This window comes from Hippocampus guttulatus, chromosome 3 (genome assembly GCF_054856545.1).
Source record: "Hippocampus guttulatus isolate MCC_2025c chromosome 3, RoL_Hgut_1.0, whole genome shotgun sequence".
NCBI lineage: Eukaryota > Metazoa > Chordata > Actinopteri > Syngnathiformes > Syngnathidae > Hippocampus > Hippocampus guttulatus.
Window position 1 is genome coordinate 16,725,776 of NC_141263.1, and position 19,153 is coordinate 16,744,928.

Sequence of the window (19,153 nt, forward strand, 5' to 3'; positions counted from 1 at the left end):
TAAAAACTTAAAGACTACTGGAGGATATTTCCTCAAATATGGCTGAAAAAAAAATTCAAACTGCTCGTCAACACATTTCTTTGCCATTTCAGTCATCATTCGATTGCTTTGTGTTTCTGACATCAACAGTCATTCAAACAAGAAATGTTCCCTGTGAGTTGGGGATTTAATCATTGTAATCTGGTTACGCGGTGTCAAATATCTGATTTAGTGCGATACAAATTTGATCTGGCTGCGTGTTAGACAAACACAGCAGCAAGGAGAGCGCTCGGCTGCTTAAGCTCCGGTTGATGCCTTGTTCTTTTTACATCTATTTCCTGCTTGATTAAACTGCTGCGCTGTGGGCTGCTGCAAGCTTTTGCAGGGGAAGCTGCATCGCGTGGCCTGCGAAAGCAGACTCATGTTACACTCGGGCATCACGGCAGTTGTAAAGCAGCATAACGGTGGCTGAGGAAAAGATTGAGGATGGAAATTTAACATTGAAAAAACATACTGTAGCTACGGGGCTCGAAGTAAAATCAGTTCAATGATTTGGGTCAAAGGTGGCGTTGAAGCATCTGGATTGGGTCTTGGATTAAAGACAGTGCTGTGGATCCATTAAGATGAGAGGTGTTCCAAATCACCAGTTAATCACGGCCTAAGAGCGATGACTGGACTTTGCTGTTCTTTCTCAGTCCTGTAGGTGTTGGTAGTCTAAATTTGAAATTGTTGCAGAACAACGAACTGTCAGAAAGCCAAGAAAAAGATGATGTTTTGGCCATCTGTGTATTAAAAGCATGGTTTATGCATGCTGTTCATCCAATTCTCACGGTGGATGCTCAGAAGACTCACCATGGTCAGATTATAGAAAGTCTTGGCGACAAACCATGGTGTGATCAAGTCTTCCTCCGTATCGACTTCTTTTCCGAGTTTCCCCAAGTTGCTATTTTGCAAACCGGCAGGATGCCATTTTTAAAGCATGCAGACTCAAGCTGTCCAAAACGACACAGGACCCGGTTCCTCGAGCTGCTCAATTGCACTGGGGTATTCCTCAAATTGCTGTATGCACACAACACTCGGAGAAACGCATCAATCGCAGGTTATCTCTACGTCAAGGCAATGTCAGCATTTCTAATCCGATTAGATGATGCGAAGTCAGCAGTTTTTACCTTCTCATGGCCATTAATAATTGGCTCTTTGTCAATTTATTTTAATGGGAGGCTGATCTTGTAAGCCCCCAAATACCAGCTTAGGACTGTTGCGGAAATAGCTGCCCATTGGTGGGATTTGGCTTCAAGGAGCTTTTAAATTTGAGCCTGGATGAGAGTAATTCCACTATTTTTTTTATCCATAACTCTCCACATATACGACATAACAATACCCCTTATCATCATTTTTGTATATGAAAGGCATCAGGGTACTTCTGAGTGGTAGAACGTAAGTAACTAACTCTGAACTGACTTGGAAACGATGACTAAACCCGTTGTGTTTGGGGTTGCACCGCAAGCTATCCCCAAACATTTTATTTCCACTCAAAAACATCAACATGAAGCCAACAGGACATTTTGTGTGTATCCTACGAAAAGAGAATGAAAGAAAATAATTTTCTCCTCTTTTTTTTCAAATCAACAATGACATGTAAAGGGGTTGTTTCCTCTGAGAATGCTTGACTTATTGCCACCCAGAAGTATGGGTGACAAATTTTACACCCGGTGGTAGATCCATTGTTTCGGCTCAAAATAGACACGCGGCTTGCAATGTATTCCACTTGAGGGAAAGTGAAGTGGGAGTAAAGTGGCTGAGAGCAACGCCAAGCCCACATCAGGCACTACAGAACCAGTGGCGCGTTCTGTGTTGTCAAAAGGCACTGTGGGGATGGTGGTTTTTCCAGGTTGTTTGAGCCAAGTCCAACGGCGGTGAGAGAATCACCTGCTGTTAATTATTGCCAGGACATATTGACTTGGACATGAGGAGGGAGTCACACTTCCTGCGAGCAGCAGTGAAGTCATCGAAGGACAAGTTGAAAAACATGCATCCCCCTCATTTGCGGTTTTGTTTCATGGTGAGCCTTTTTTTTACACTTTGTAGTCTTCCTTTCCTTCTTGGCACCAAAACTGTTTGGAGGCAAACTCATTCCCTAATGTCATTTTAATGAGAGCTTAATTCAATGCTCATTAAGAGCAATTCAGATACATCGCCACGCTCGGTGTAAACACAACTGCAACATGTCAATAGTTGATTCACGATAATGCTTGTAGTGAAATTTAAAATTAAAAAAATGCATTCTGGTTCTATTCAAACGTCTTCTTTAAATGAAGGTCCTGATTCATATTGCTTTTGAGACCGCTTACAAGGACCAAGATCAAAGCGTTCCAGTCAAATGTGAACAAAAACTTTGCTGAGGTTGCTGATGAGCTTGGAATTGTTTTGTGTGCAGAGACAATTTGACTTGCGGCAGACATGACAGCAAAATCAGTTGGCAGACATGGCATTATTCCAAATAGCTCAGTGGAGTGTGAAATATTGACATCTCTATTGCCACATAGAGCAGTTTGTGGTACATTTCAATATCCACTGTAAAAAATAAATGCAAAATAAAACAGTCTATGTACTTTTTTTATATAGCCTTTCAGTGTAGCCTTTCAAGTCAAGTCAAGATGGCGCCCGAGTAGGCAGCCGTCAGCAAGTGCTCTCATGAGCCTTGCTTTTTTTGTTGTTTTTGTGTTTGTTTTGTCACTTTGTGTTTGTTGTTACGTCGTGTGGACCTGATGTGGACTTTTTTCAGCATTTTTTGGCCACGACATTCATCAAGGAGGAGACTCTGTCCTTGGTGGTTGCGCCTTCTCGGCAGCATGGGTATACCAGCACTGTTTTTGACTGGGAGGAATGTCGGCGCCATTTGACTGTCGTTGCTGGACAGTCCCGGGGCGCTTGTGTCTTGCGCCTGTAATGGGCAGCATTTTTCACAGCCCCACTTTGTTCAACGGAGAGATCGGTGCTATTGAACGGTCTGCGGCTGGATGGATGTAAGGCTTGAGGAGCCGACGATGAGAAGAAAGGAGCGTTAGCGCGGAGCGCCGATGCGGATGTGGAACTGGGAGTCGCGGCTTGGAGTTTGAAGCGGATTACGTGGGACAGGAGAAGTGAACTAATCTCTTTTCGTCAATGGACGCTACAGCTTCGTGTTTGCTTTCAAAACTTAGCTTGTAGCAGACGTGTGCACATTTTCAGCATGACGTCTCTGATCCACTGGTGAAAGGACACTTTGATCCTCTCCCCTTTCATCTATAACTGCTTCAGACAACAAAGTGTATGCAGAAAATTGGTGAAGATTGCACGACTGTCTGTGTCCTATCTGTTGTGTTGTGTTATTTTTGTTATTTTGACTTCAAAATGGCGCCGCGAGAGTGGCTTCCTTTCCAGCAGCTCCTATATTTTGTTGTTCTACTTCTTCCTTTCATAACTTTGCTGCTGTGAATTGGGAACTTCTCCATTGCGAGACTAATAAATGTTTTCTTATCTTATCTTATCTTTCAGTGTATCTCGTCAAGCGATGCTGTTTGTGTTTGACACGAAACTACTCTCTTGCATCTCAGAGAAGTAAGAATATGTCGCCTCAGCTTTGCAACATTCATTTTGTAGATGATCTCGCTGTTATCATGAAGTTAAAGAAATAATTTTCTCTCCGGGCTTAGAAAATTGGTTTCAAAATTGCTTCTTATTAGACCGAATGATTTTGCATTTGACTCGAAGCAGTTGCCGCTTCCTATGGAATGGGAGCAGACGGCACATTGGGTCTCTACGGAATGCTGTTTTAGCTCATGCTGATTCCCTGTCAGGATTGCTGTTTTTCAGCTTTATGCACATCTAAAACATAGACAGAGAACTTGGCTAGCAAATGAGGCTGAGATGAAACATGTACAGTTAATTTGTTTATTAGGAGCCATGGCACTGCAAGGTGGCAATAAGATTGAACCATAGGAGGGTATATCAGTATATCACCTCAATGGTCCACATAAATGAATGATCAGCATGCTTTGTTACATGTTAAAAGGGTCATAGTAGGCATCTATCCGAAAAAAAAATGGTGCCATTAACTTGCATTTGATGCACTTTACGGGCCAAATTGTGACTTACGTTCAGCGACGATAAGCGGTGGGTAGAAGAGGAAATAGCCCACCAGCTCAGAGGACAGCTGACCAAGAAGGTTTGAAGCAGTGGTGCCATTAAGAAAGACAGTCCCATTTTTCACACTGTAAACCAATGACACAGCAGAAGAGCCCGCGGCCTGGGAGACACTCAGCATCTGGACACAGGGAAATTAAGAGGAGGGGAAACAGAAAATTACATTGGAGGAAATGTATGGAAAAGCAAGAAAGCAGATTGTTTTAGAAGACTTCACAGATTATCCATGATTTTTTTTTTCGCAAATGGAAAGACTTATAGTTTCCTTACCTGTACAGACAGTTTGCTGTGGACACCGAGCACTTTGGATTGTGCTTCAGAGAAAACCTTCTTCAGCCTCTCCTCCATCATTTGAGAAAACTGACAGGAGCGTGGATCATCGACAGCTCCCACAAACTGCAGAACTGCAAAAGAAACAGGAGAAATCACAAGCCTTTATTTTAGCCATGTATGTTTTTGGAATGTGGGAGGAAACTGGAGTACCGGAAAGAAACCCACACAGGCAAGGGGAGAACATGTAAAATCCACAGAGGAAGGCCATGGCCCAGAGTCGAACCCTTGACCTCTGCGCTGCGAGGCTTACATGCTAATCAGTCTAGCACAGCGCACTATTATTATTGTTATCATTATCATTATTATTATTATTAAAATATAATACAGCAATTCAATGGTGCCTTGATACACGCTGCTGACGCTGATCGGACGGATTTTTTTTGTTTTGAGATTCGAGAAAAAAAAATCCGATAAACGAGTGCTCTTCACATGCCCCATCGCAAGCTTGCGGTAGCAAATTTCACAACATTTGGGCACTATCAATTCATTCTGATTTCCTTCCCATGGAAGGACAATATTAATTGTTGGTGCTAATGTCTCATGGGAGGTGCTAGCATGTAAACAGAGAATCAATTAGACAAATGAGATGAGCCCCGAAGCTACAGTCGTTTTCTGTGTTTGCATGTTATGTGGAGGGGCAAGTGTTCTGACTGTATGTCTCTATTCATGATAATATGACTTAAACTGAGTGTGATTAATTATTAACGTAGCAACTGAGGAAGTTATCGTAATGGTTTCCTCCTCTCTAATCATCAGTGCAGAAGCTCCACTAGAAGCATAATAACCTAACTATAAAAGAAAGTCTTAAGATAATCGTATTTTCTTCTTTGGTCCTGACCTGTTTTCAGCTGGAAGCCGGGTGCCGGGCTGGTTCTCCACATTGCAACGGGAATGGGGAGAGCTGTAACCATGGGGAGGTACTGTCGCAGGTCTGCAATCAGCTTATCACGGCCATATGCATCCAAACCCGAAAGCACCATGGAGGGGACGTAAACCATGTCTTTTCCAGTCACGTGATAAGCCACCGTCATGTTGGGTGAACCAAATACAGTCTCCACCTAAAAACATTACAATTCAAAGTCAGTCATGAAACTAGCCAAGATATTTCACATTGCATGCTTATACTGCTAAGAAGCAGGGAATATTTCACAGTTTGCGGCACATATGGAACACATATCCAAACAGTAGCGCTCTCTCTCTCTCTCTCTCTCTATATATATATATATATACACACACACACACACACACACCTGTATTTATATAAAAATGGGGGATGAAGGAGCAGTTCCCAGCCCAGCTCTCATTGATGGTCTGCACCGTTTGGGCTGCTGTGTAAGGCCTTGCGTTGTCATGATGCAAGATGACTCCTTCTGACTGATGACCCCTGCGTTTGTTCTTGATGTCTTTCTTGACCTACCTCAGCAGTTCACAGTAACTGGCACGAAGTTTGAAAGTGACGATGAAGTAAAAAGTGTTGTAAGCGACTGGCTGAGACATCAGTCCAAAGATTTTTACGCTGAGGGAATCTGGAAGCTCGTGCACAGATGGTAAAAGTGTGTGACAGTGCTGGGAGACAACATTGGAAAAAAATAATAAAATAAAGTATGTGTGTGTGTGTGTGTGTGTATATATATATATATATATATATATATACACAAACGTATATACTGTATAACATGGCTGACAATGTTACATTTTTAATGAGATTGTACTTTCCTCTCCCATGTACTGACAAACTGCCAAAGAAACAACCTCGGGACACCCATTTTATTGTGGTTTTACCTCACATTAACGTTTTCTCTGGCAATAGCGTAATGGATTATTCCTGTTTTATGATTATAGGTATCACTGGTAAAATATTGCACTAATATCTGGAGTTCACACCTCTAATTTGTTTCAGAATGTTGTTTGTAACATCACTGCGAACAAATAAGTGTAATAAGGAGTAACAACTAAAATGTACAAGCGAAGAGGAACAATTCACTTCATTATGGAAGACAGTGACTGACAGGCTTTCCCACCAAGTGAGTAACTGTGTATTTTGCCATTTTTTTCACTTTTTCTGGTCTTTTGGTGAGTCCTTTTTGAGGAACGGCCCAGCCTCTAGGTATGTTCAGAGAAGAAAAGCACAAAAGGAGAATTACAAATATAATACAAATTATGTAAAGTCAGAGGACTTGAATTTAAAGCCCCCCAGGCTCACCATACTTGCCGCCAGTTGTTAACAACATGGCACAGTGTTTTGTTGCTGTGTAATTATTAATAACGTCTCAGAATGCTAAGAGAGATCTGTCAGGCACATTGGTGACATAAATCAACATGTCCCTTGTTATTAAGATGAGTTTTGTTCGAATTAAGTTGTCATTTAGCATAATTAAGATGCATTTTATTATAATTGAGTCTTAACATTCATAATGGCTAACTTCTGTCATGGAATAAACGGTGTTCAACTTCCAAGTTCTACTGAAGCTAAAAATAACTATCCATAAGATATACATTAAAATGTGGTTGGTCATTTTCGTATAATAGTTCAAAACTGGTTTGCCATCATCCGTGTCACATCTACATGTTTGCTCACCTCCCAACCGTTTCTAAGCCTTAATTAAACACACGGGTGACTGCCCTTGCCAACAGCGTGCATCCCATCGAGTCAAAGCGCAATGCTACTCAAAGAAGCCCAAGGATCCCGTTGTGAAATGGGTGATGGGAATGCAGTGAGGCCAGACACATTGTGAGCTTCAAGGAGACATGGGAGAGCACTGACCTTCAGGCGGGGAGCTTCAAATAACACTATAAGGGAGGTATTTATTCAGAAACATGTTTGTTATTGTTGTTTTAGTTGGCAGTGGTGTAGAAGTAGATGCTCTCATATCAGGTGTTATAATTACCTCACTGAGTGACCTGAAAAAAAGCTGTCAGTGTGACATAGTGCATTTGTACCACTGCAAACATTAACCACAAATAATATGCTTTTTTTTCCTTTTTTTTCCAATTCCCCATCACAAGACATGGCATCTTGATGACTGCTGTAGTCCTAATTTAGACACTGTACCTCATCACCCACTGTGTTGTGGGATGGAATCACTCAACCTCATTACTATATCAGTCCTCACATAGCCTACATGAGGGTCCTTGGCCTCAGTGTTCAATTTACTTTGAGTTTATCAACTTCCAAATGTGTGTCAGGGGAAACAACCGGATTCGTTTGCATTATAAAATTCTGCTCTCCCACATTGCCTGAATGGGCATTCTCTCTCTCTTTCTCCCCACCACTGAAGCCACTGACACATATATAAACACATATGTGTAGTTAAAATATAGCGCAAGGTAATAAGCCTCTTTTCTCCAACTTTGCCACCTAGTTCAGTCAAACGACACGGGCCGCTAAAAAAACAAAACTGCGGTTTTGACACCCCAAATTATTTCAATTATTCAAACTTTTTTGATGCCCTCGTGGAATTGAAATCAAGAATCGTTTGCAACCGAAAATCTTTCAAATTCAAACAATGTCCAACCCTAATGACGATCACAATGAAAAACAGAATTGTATTTTAATATTGCATACTCATTCAACACTCATTAAAACCACAACCGAACCCACTGGAAACTTCATTTGGGGTATCTATATACCGTATTTTCTTCACTATAAGGCGCTTCGGAGTATAAAGCGCACATTCAACGAATGGCCCATTTTAAAACTGTTTACCTACATAGGGTGTACCACAATATAAGGCACATAGAATTGAGTTACAATAGTAGCTGCAGTTCATCATGAATTCACTAGATGGAGCTACGCTAAAGGGAATACAATACAATATAGCTTTATTTATATTGAGCTTTCACAACCGCTGCAGCTGCAAGAAAGCGCTTCAAAGCGATTTAAAATACTACATCCAAGAAATCAGAATAATGATCCATATATAACGTGCATCGGATTATAAGGTGCATTGTCAGCGTTTGAGAAAATTGAATGCTTTTAGGTGCGCCTTGTAGTGCGGACAATACGGGTGAGCTAAAAAGAAACAGGAGAAAGAGAGAGAGAAAAAGAGCATTTGAAATCAATTGTGATTCTTCTTTGTGGATAAAGTCTTGGATACAGTACATCAAGGAGTGCAACTCTTCAAGGTTCAGCATTGACCTTAAAGAGGGCTAATCTTTTCGATCTTTTTCAAAGCAACATTTCTGAATGACGAATTTGGATTGCGCATACCCGAATGTATGTGTGCGGCTGTATGCACCACTCTTTCAAATGTACTCTACACGCACTGCTTTAAAGAAAGCAGGTTTATAGCACGAAGTGAGAATCCAACCTGTGCTTGGGCTGAGCTATCATTTAGAGCTTTCTGGAGGCCTTGACTGAGTCCTCGACGCAAATTCTGCCTCTGGATGCTATCCAGCCTGTTCCTCCTCACATAGATGGACACAACTATGGCACAAGAATGTAGAGATGAATAAAGAAAAAAAATCTGAGAAGTGAACTATGACACACAAATCAACAATGATCACATTTACCTGTTCTCACCCACATTCTTTCAGTGATATTACACTGCTGAGGTGGAGCTTCGGTGGTGGTGGTAAAAGGGGAGACGAAGACAGTAGTGCCTCCTCTTGGAGGGTTCGTCCTCAGAATGGGCGGGTTGAATAGTCTCCTGGTCGATGGAGTCCTGATGGTTGCGATAGTGGTTGTTTTCCAGGAGACGGTCACAGGCAGCACCGAGGTTGTGGGGATGGGCTGTGTGGTGGTGACTCGTTGCGAAGGCGTAGAAGTCTGGGGCATTCTTGTCGTGGTGCTTGCAGCCACGTTTGTGGTGCTGAGCTTCACAGAGGCTGTTGTGGTGTCCTGTTGAGCGGTCAGAGGTGATACCTGAGATGTCCTCTCAGTGGGCCCAGGAGGAGTCATTCTGGTGGATTTAGAGGGGGATAGTCTGGCCTCTTTGGGAGCAGCAGGCGCAGACACTCTCGATGTTAACTTGTCCTTCTCCGCCACTATAAGAAGACAAACGGTGTGGGGGATTACCCATGAGGGATGTACTGTGGATGAGGCCAGACTGGGTGATGATGCATGTAGGAAGCAAAGTTATGATCGTTAATCATAATGAAATAACTGTCCATGTTTATAAAACCATCTCTCATTTCAATGAAAATGACATTTGTTTTAATCTTTGTCAATTGCTTCCATATATGAGCTTTTAATTTCTAATGTATTTATTTCAGTATTATTGTACAGTACAGCCGAGCAGAAGGTCAGTCAAGAAATACATTTTTTAAAACTAAAACTAATACTAAAACATAAACTCGATCGATACTTTTTTTTAAAAAAATAGAAGCTAATGAAAACTACCTAAAAATAACAACTAAAAAAAAAAAGAAGTAAAAATACAATAGAAAACTAATTGCCATACAGTACAATGAAAAAGTTTCATTTTCGGGTTAATGCTTGTTTAGAAGTGACAGCCAGATACACTTTACTTCAGATGAGCTCATTCATGTGCAGGAATCATCCGCAATTGCTCAAACTACAACTATTACTAATAATAATTATAATAACAACCACTTCTCATTACTATTAGATGAATCCAATTTGAAATATGCACATGCATAATTGTCAATCGTCCAAACTTGGATGTTCTTGTGATGGTCCATCTGCGGCTAAATTTGAATTTAAAAAAAATAAAAGCCAGAAGCTGTATTTTCTGATTCAAAGGTGTTTCTCTAAAAATGGTTCATCTTTGGTGGTGCTCCACTTTCGATGTGCTGCCATTACTTTTGTGCCAAAGCTGAAAATAGTTCTTAATAGCTCAGTACTTCTGTATGCTGCCCATCATTGGCGGTGTCACCACTATGCGGGTTTTTGGACAAGAAACAAGTCCACTCGGTTCAGTTCATTCCGGTAAGCATTTTATTACTTTTCCGTAAATCTTCATTGGCGTGCCCATCATAGTGATCCTTTCATTACTTGACAGAGAATTGTGGTCCTTCCTTCATGACACAATATAATGTCTTATGTAACCTCTGTTTCAAAGACAGCCCATCATTTTTGAGAAAAAGACCCCAGCGCATTTGTCATCCTCCTGTGTTCTACACTCTTCACAGTTATGACTTGGCCAGTGGAATTAATCTGACACCATATTCAAGCCTTGGTGCACTCAGGCTGAAGAGGTGAGACTCAAATTGAGATATCAGGAAAGGGACTTAAGGCCAAGTTTGTCCACCTATCACCAGTAAATCACGCTTATGTCTCTTAGGATACCAGCGTCTGATCACTACGCAGAAATACGCTTACAATAATCAAGGAAACTTATCAATTGTGTGTTAACATGTTTATATCCGCAACGCTCATTTTGAAGTCCAGGCATCCTGAGCGCTTCTGATTTCTTTTCATTTAACACTGTTCATAGAGTGAATGATGTGTCTCTACTTACTACTTGGACATTATCAAGTGATGATTCATTAATGCGTACTTTCAATTTATTGTCCGTTTTACTGCTGGTGATGAGAGTAAAGAGACAGTGCAGTGCAGTTATGATTTGTGATACCTGAATAAAATTTGACGGATTAACACCTTCATAGGCCAGATGATTGGAAAAACCTTTCCAAGCAAGAGCCAACGACAGCGTGACCCTTATGGTTTAGGGCAGCATGGTGACCTCATGGTCTGCCTCACATTTTTGAGCATCAAGATTCGCATCTCGGCCTTCTTGTGTGGAGTTTGCATGTTCTGCCCGTGCATGTATAATTTTCTCCTGGTACTCTGGCTTCCTCCTACATTCCCAAAATATGAATCTTCGGTTGATTGGACATAAATTTTACAGAGGTGCGAATGTGATTGTAAATGTTAGTTTGTCAATATGCGTCCTGGCATTGGCTGGTAACCAGTCTAGGATGTACCCTGCTTTGATTGCCAAAAGTCAGCTGGGATCAGGACCAGCTCACCCGCAGTTAATACTGAGGACAAACGGTATAGAAAATGGATGGATGTGAGTGTTTAATTCAGTGGAACAGAGCTAGGAACCATTCCAAGACCTTGAGAGGAAAAATCCATTGAGAGGCAGATGGGCACAATAATGACCGCTTGAGGAAGTCGCTGGAGACAGCGATGATGAGGATGTGTGTGACATTCAAGACAAACACAATTCATCATCATGGAAAAAGCAAAAAGTGGCGTAGAAGCTCTTACGTGAACTTCCTGGGGACGATGAAGACGGCGTCTCTGAGTCTCGGCTGGAACTGTGTGAAGGCCATCGAGTGATTTTGCTATCAGTGGAGAGTGTCGGGGAAGTTCGACTACGACCAAGGCTCTCTGGGTGTTTGATAGTTTCCGCCATGAGAGATAAGACAGATGAAAAGGCAGGTAGGCCCGATAGGCCTTGCCCCTCAGATTCTGAGCCAGCCTCTGAGTGGGGGGCCGCAAAAGGCACCCGCTGGTCAGCTGAAGGATGAGCAGGAGCAGCTGGGACTGCGGGGTCGCTCGGTAAAGACGAGGAGCCAGAACCATCATAGGTGTTCTTTTCTGTTCATAGAATACAAAGGCAATATAAGGTTAATATTCCAGAGCCGGGCTATTTTCAAGAACCGTTTCCCAATATGCCTTCTTGTGGCTCAAATACTGTTCCAATTGAAAGTACGAATAAACCAAGAATGCACTGAGGAGCCGGATGTTGTTCTTGTCAGCTAGCTTTAACCAGGTTGGATACCTGTGAAGGTTTGGGAAGAAAAATACCCCCAAATGCATTTTGTCCTGCTATCGCGAGGATGTTCGCAAGTACACAGCCATTCCAATTTACAAAGAGACTCGTGTTCTTAGGGAATCAGACTTACGAAGGTTTAGCTGATAGGATTATGGCGGGTCCTGATACAAGCAGACAAGTCTAATATACTGCAGTCAAGATTAAAAAATTGCTCACGTTTGCTGTTATATACTGTATGTTTGCTTAAGATTTTTTTTAACTGCATGAACAACAAATTGGGATTAACAAACCCATCATGATTTAGACCACAGAATGTCTTATTTCCTACCCTTTTTTAAAGAATTTCTCTTTTTGAATTGAATTGAATACAACTTTATTGTCAAATGTGCTGTTTTGATTCTGTCACAGATGGATTTGGAGTGTGTCATACGTTCCAAGCCACAAGTGAATGAAGTCACAATTCGAGTCAGTTGTTCAACCAAATCAGGAAGTTGGCAAAAATACAAAAACATCTCTGCAGCAGGCATGGCGAAATACACTGTATACGGTACATTGTAAATCTAATTTGACCACGTTGAACTAATTTTTAGTAAGACCTGCGTGTTTGGTCAAACGCTGAAAGAAATTGTCATTCACATGACAGAAATAATCAGAAAGCCGCAGGAGACAATTGGCCAGTTCGGAGTCCAAACTATTCTCGTGCTGGTCCCATTTTCTGCTTTTATTCACATCCAATCATCAACAGATCCATCATCCATCCGCTCAGCACAGTGAAGGGCATCCAGATAGCTCTCCTTCACAGCACATTATGGGATTTGAAAGGGAACTTTGAATACAAAGTGAAATATACATCATCAAGCAGTCACTTGGCTTCATGTATATTTAACATCACTTGCACAAAATCTAAAACTACATGAGGTTTCTACTTTGTATCAATATTTTTTTTCCATTACAACTGTAATGAGAAAATATCGCTAAAGTGGCAATTCAATGACACCCAGCGTATCTTTAAATGTCACCATGACCTCAGAGAAGTGCTCCAGCGCCTTTCCTCATTTGCTTTTACGTGGCCTTCATGCCACGTGGCCTTGCAGATTTGCCATCTGTGATTAAGTGAATATGACGGTCAAATGTGATTATCACCGTATGACGATCTGAAAAAAATTGGATGAGTGTGAATCCATTAGGTACCATAAAATGTGTGAGCTGCTTCAAAGCTGCCATAAGGTCACTAACGAAACGGACGTTCCAGCACCTCGCCCGCTCTGCTAACACAGATTCGCGTGCCAATCCTCGCCGAGGTGTTGGCTACCAACGGTTCGCCACCTGCTCTGACGGTGTGATGAACGTAGGATGATTTTTCAACAACGGGCCAATGATGGGGGCAAGGTGATTAGATAAATATAGTTTTGGCGAGCGGGGGGGGGGGGGGGGGGAGTGGAGCTGACTCGAGGAAAGTAAGTGCAGTTAGAAAAGGTCCGAGAAGAGCTAAGGGATTGGAGCCGACTTCGCAAAGGAAATAAACAATGACGTTTGCAGTTTTTTGTTTTTTTTTTAAACAGGAAAGACAAGAAGCGCTCATGGTTGTCCACTTTACAGAAAGTAGCATAAATGTGATACCATTGTATAAAATGAATATAGAGACACTGTGCAGCACAGGTGTAAAACTCAAGGCCCGGGGGCCAGATCTGGCCCGCCACATTATTTTATGTGGCCCGCCAAAGCAGCTCCAACATGTCAACTTCCATGATCCTTTCTAAAATGTCCACCAAATTTTTAAATTCTCATATGTAATAAATAAGAGATATATTTTAAGCATTTTCTTGTGACCAAACCCCTCATGATAGTAACTTAAAGTATAGTTAAATCAACAGTTATTCTTGACTTCTTTGTCTGGTTTCAGTCATAACAGCCCTCCAAGTGAAACGGTAACTAAAATGTGGCCCGCGCCAAAAATGAGTTTGACACCCCTGCTGTACAGTCTATAATGTGCCTGCTGCATACCTTGAAATTTGAGTGCACAGATCACACAATTTGGATGAATTGCACAGCATATCACACAAAAGTTCAGTGATTCTCATAAAACATCATATTATAGGCTCTTTATTTTTAAAAAAAATATATATATATACAGTATATATATATATATTTTATGTATAATGTATAATGGAATCGAATGTAAAGAATTAAATAGCTTTTGCTTTTCTTTTTTTTTTTTGCTTCAATACATTGGAAATTATGCTGCTCCCCCTGGTGTGCCTGCCCTGACCAACTGGGGGCAGTATAATACAGATATCGCAACATTCATGGAGACTGCAGGAATAGTATTTGGTATCTCAAAAAACTCAGTCGGGTCACTCATATTGCAAGGTACCACTATATGAGTAATTACACTACAACATGGATTGCTCTATAAAGCAGCGCTCTGCAGTCTTCAGCTCGCAGACCACAACATTAGGTACACCAGCACACAGATGCAAGAGCTGCACCTGCAATTCTGCTGTAACATAATGACTGACACTGTCACAGAAGGCCTCTTATTGTGATTATGTTGGCAGTGGTGTTGAAGCATACTTAATCACCTTGAAAGCTTATTTTTATAATTTGGTTACTTTATCTAGTGACGGAGGCGGGACAAATGCTGCGGAGGTCCACACCGCAAGAATAAATATATTCAAACAATATATTCGAAAATATTTCCTTTTTCCACCCCTTCGGTCATTTTTCTTTTCTTTTCAATTTATAACTTTCTCTCAGAAGTCAACACAAATGCTTTATATTCATCCCCTGAGCAGACAGCACTATATTTGTGTAACCAGCAGTCCAACATGTCACCGCGTGCTCCATTATACACTACTTCGCCTTTTGCTCTCAGCTGTTTTTGTGCTCTTGAGTGCAGAAAATGGTAAACAAGAGAGTACATTTCCAAAGAGAGGCACAGAGAACCCTGCAAGCAGAGAAACACATTTCACAACTAGGATTGTCTGCTTGTGATGAGGTGCCAGAGGCATCCCTCAGGTTTGGACCATTTCATGGCACACACACACACACACACACACACACACACACACACACACACACACACACACACACGCACACGCACACGCACACAGGATGCAAATGCAACCAAGGTGTTCTTCTTGTCTTATTCAAAGTGTGACTGTAAATCGCTGTGATGTTTGGAAGGTCCTGACATCCTGCGTCCTGTTGTGTGCACAGCGACGGTCACTGCTGAGGTGACACAATGCAGTGCTTTCTATTTTCTTCAGTGACATGCATCAGCTGTCTGGAGCTCGGCCCAGGAAACACTTAACTACAGCAGCCATGCCGAGATGTCGACGTGTTCTCGATAAATGGGGTGTTTATCTTCTTTTTCAAGAGTTTTTCATCTTTTTCAATCACCGGGTAGGGCCGCGGGTGTGCAAAGGAGGGGGGGAGAGGCACCAATGGGGCGGAAGCTGAGGCCTCCACCCAGATTGTATATTTATGGCCATGTGGAAGGGGCAACCGCTTGGGAAAACTCCCATTTGACGCAACTGCTCAAATTAGGGTGTTTAAAATTGGGTTCGGCTTTGAAAGTAGGGCTTCAAATTAGGGTTTCAAACTCACATTAGGGATTATGGAATGGGAGTGTAAAGTCATCCACACAGGATGATATAAACTTTACACCACAGGTGTCGAACTGCGGTCCTGGAGGGCCGCAGTCCTGCATCTTTTCCAAGTCTCCCTGTTGCAACACACCTGATTCAAATGATCAGATCATCAGCAAGGTCTGCTGATATTGAACCTGTTCATTTGAATCAGGTGTGTTGCAACAGGGAGACTTGGAAAACATGCAGGACAGAGGCCCTCCAGGACCTGAGTATGACACCTATGCTTTACACCATGAACATGCTGCTAAACGCATGATATGTTTAGTTTGTTATATGTGTTATTATTGTATGTGCTTATTTTGGAGTAGTGAACATTGATTTCACTGTTACCACTTTATCTGGGTGTCATGCATAATCCTTAGTCGATCAGTCTTTGCTATTGGGTGGAAAACCTATATGCCAATTCTTAACTAAAACTAAACGAAGTTTTGTTAGTATTTGTCGACTAAAATTAGACTCAAACCGTTTTGAGTGTTTGTCATCGAAAACTATCACAAACAGGAATGACTAAAACTAATTAGGCATTGTTGCCCAGAAGACTAGGACTCAGACTAAGACTAAATCTAAAACGGCTGCCAAAAACAACGCCGGTGTCGTCTTGTGCATTTTGGCTTGCTGAAGTCAGGAGTTCTTCTGCAACATAACATTGGTTCTCGGTCATCCAAAACGTGTTTGGTGGGGTTGAGGTCAGAGTTCTCAAGTTCTTCCACACCAAGCATTCCCATCTGGAACTTGCTTAGTGCACTAAAAAAAGGGGGGGGGGGGGGGGGGGGTTTACTCAAACGATTTGTGGAGCATAGAATGGACTAAAATGATCACGTTATAAAAATGAAGCCAAACACTTATTTTGTAGCGGTTTCTACCACCAGCAAGAGAAAGCCATTACTTGGGTTCGTTTTAAAAGGTAACAGGGGACACATTCTCTCTGAATTCTTACATGAAAAATTATATATCTGCTGGCTCAAACGCTTTGAGAGTAAAATAAATAAATAAATTGATGCCCAGAGCTATTGATTTCTTGGCCTCAATGTGCACATTCAGAAAGATGCAATTTCTCTAAATGGTGCGCAAGGTGTACAAAGCAAGCCATTCCGGGAAAGGTTTTTTCAGAAGCCCTTTGTTGGCCAAAGAACCATATTTGGGAATTTAACAAAATGGAGACCGCATGCCTTACTGTAAGGTTGCAGAAGAAGTTGCTTTCTCCAAGACAATCAGAGAAGAGGGATAAAATAAATCATTCAATAAATTATATTGTATACTATTATTTTTTGAAAAACCCGGAAATTGCTGCTGTGGAAGTTATTTAACCTTGCAAATATAAAAACTGTCCAAGCGAATATTCACTAAAGCTATTATTGACGTTACATACGAGAATATAAATGCATAACTCAATCTCCACATCGAGTTTAAGCAAACTTGTAATGTAGTCCGTTGGGGTGTAGTCTCACATTCTTTTGTATATTTCATGGTCATGAACTCTTCCTCATTTTAATCCAATAATTTACCATCTTGGGATAGTGACAATGGGGCAAATACAACTGAAAAGGTTGCTCATCTGCATTCAGGATATGGAACACTGGCACGGCAGTACTTGGAATTGAAATGGACTGAATAAGATTTTTTTTCTTAAAATAGGTGCATGATCCTCTTATCATTAGAAATTAATGCTATGAAAAAAGGAAGAACCATTAAAAGCAGCAAAAAGACATCCTCTGTCACTATTAGAAGTAACGCAAATGGATGATAGATTTTTAAAAATATTTTGCATGCATACTCAACTTGAATCGATTTGAAATAAAACAACCTTCATCTAATGTAATTGAAGAGTGACCCCGACCTAAGATTTGGAACCTCTGAAATAGATGTTATCTAAGATAAGATAAGATATCCTTTATTTGTCCCGCAATGGGGAAATTACAATCAGAATTCAGAACTTAAAAACATACAAAAGCTGTAATTTCAGAATGACGACTTTCATTGTAATGTGAAACTATTTGAGTTTAAGTTGATAGTCTATATTTCAATCACATTTGTATTCTCTTATCCATTGTGGTGGTCTATAAAGGCAAATTCAAAAGGAACAGGAGAGCATCCAAATACTTCTGGACCGAATTGAATATTGTACGACCCAAATATGCAGCAGAGATTGAGCTAAATTTAGCCTCAAGGGATTAAAATGGGTGTCATTAAAAATAATCATTATTTCTTTCCATTGCTGCTCATTTTTAGCTCTTTTTTTGGGGTGGAGGGTGACAGTGGAAAACTAACTCATCACATTATCAACAATCCAACACAAGTACATCATTGTGTCACTTCAAATAACATCTTGTCACAGTGCGGCTCTGTGTGGCGTATCTGCGTGCAGAGACGAGGACGTGACTGTATTAAAACTCATGGTCGTCTCCTGCGAGCTTGATGAGCGAGGAGACAGCGCGAGGAGATAACTGCATGCTGTGACTCTGATGGATCTCGGGATTGCGGCCGCTAGTTGACATGGTGGATGTGAAATGGCAGCCGGGGGTCAAGGGAGAGCGCCGGCTAATGAGATTACATACAAGGTGAGCATGACTTCGCCTTCAGAGCTATGCATTTGCTCTACTTAAGTTGGCAGACCTCGTACCTTTGATGGGGACATTTTCATTAATTGGAAAATTCACTTTTAGAGGGACATCATCCGCTCACAAGAATGTTCTCATGATAACAGGCACTATGCAGAGCATTTGAAGTCAAATGTGCCCAATGCAACAAGATCCTGAATTCAGTGCAAAGCAGAATTCGACCAAAGTTGACAAAAATATGACTCAAAGGTAGCACAAAACTTTGAAGATCGCAACCCTCGGTTGCCCTGACATCACTCAAGAGTGAGCAGATTCTATGAAACCTCAGCTCAACAAGCTGTAACAGGGTGCCGCCATTCCAACAAGGGAGGAGCAATCATTTAAAGCAAAGTGGTAGCTGGAGTGTTCCTTTTATGGAACGTAACAAGCAAAAAATTAGAATGTTCCTGTTCCTATAGTAGCATGAAAATATCGTCAATGTGATCAGATTTTATACCAATTAACAAGGGATGATAAACACATGCATTTAGTTTTTGGCAACATTAAAAAAATATGCACAGGCACGACTAAAATAACAACCATACTTCTTACACTTAGAATATTCGCCAGTGAATAATATTAATCCATCCATCCACCCATTTTCTAATCTGTTTATCCTCACGGGGGTCACGGGAGTGCTGGAGCCTATCCCAGATGTATTCAGGCAGGAGGCGGGTTAAACCATGAACTGGTGGCCAGCCAATCACAGGGCACACAT

The 19,153-nt window shown here is 41.4% G+C and overlaps 1 protein-coding gene across 1 annotated transcript in view; it reads right to left on the bottom strand.

The window, feature by feature from the left end:
• Nucleotides 1-19,153, bottom strand: part of kiaa1549lb (KIAA1549-like b) — a 48,694-nt gene that overhangs the window by 17,197 nt on the left and 12,344 nt on the right. Inside the window, exons 2-7 of the mRNA XM_086107409.1 lie at nt 11,675-12,007; nt 9,010-9,483; nt 8,808-8,923; nt 5,336-5,555; nt 4,435-4,568; nt 4,117-4,285 (exon numbers count right to left, since the gene is read on the bottom strand). Coding sequence (XP_085963535.1) covers nt 4,117-4,285; nt 4,435-4,568; nt 5,336-5,555; nt 8,808-8,923; nt 9,010-9,483; nt 11,675-12,007 — 1,446 coding nt within the window. The remainder of the gene's footprint in view (nt 1-4,116; nt 4,286-4,434; nt 4,569-5,335; nt 5,556-8,807; nt 8,924-9,009; nt 9,484-11,674; nt 12,008-19,153) is intronic.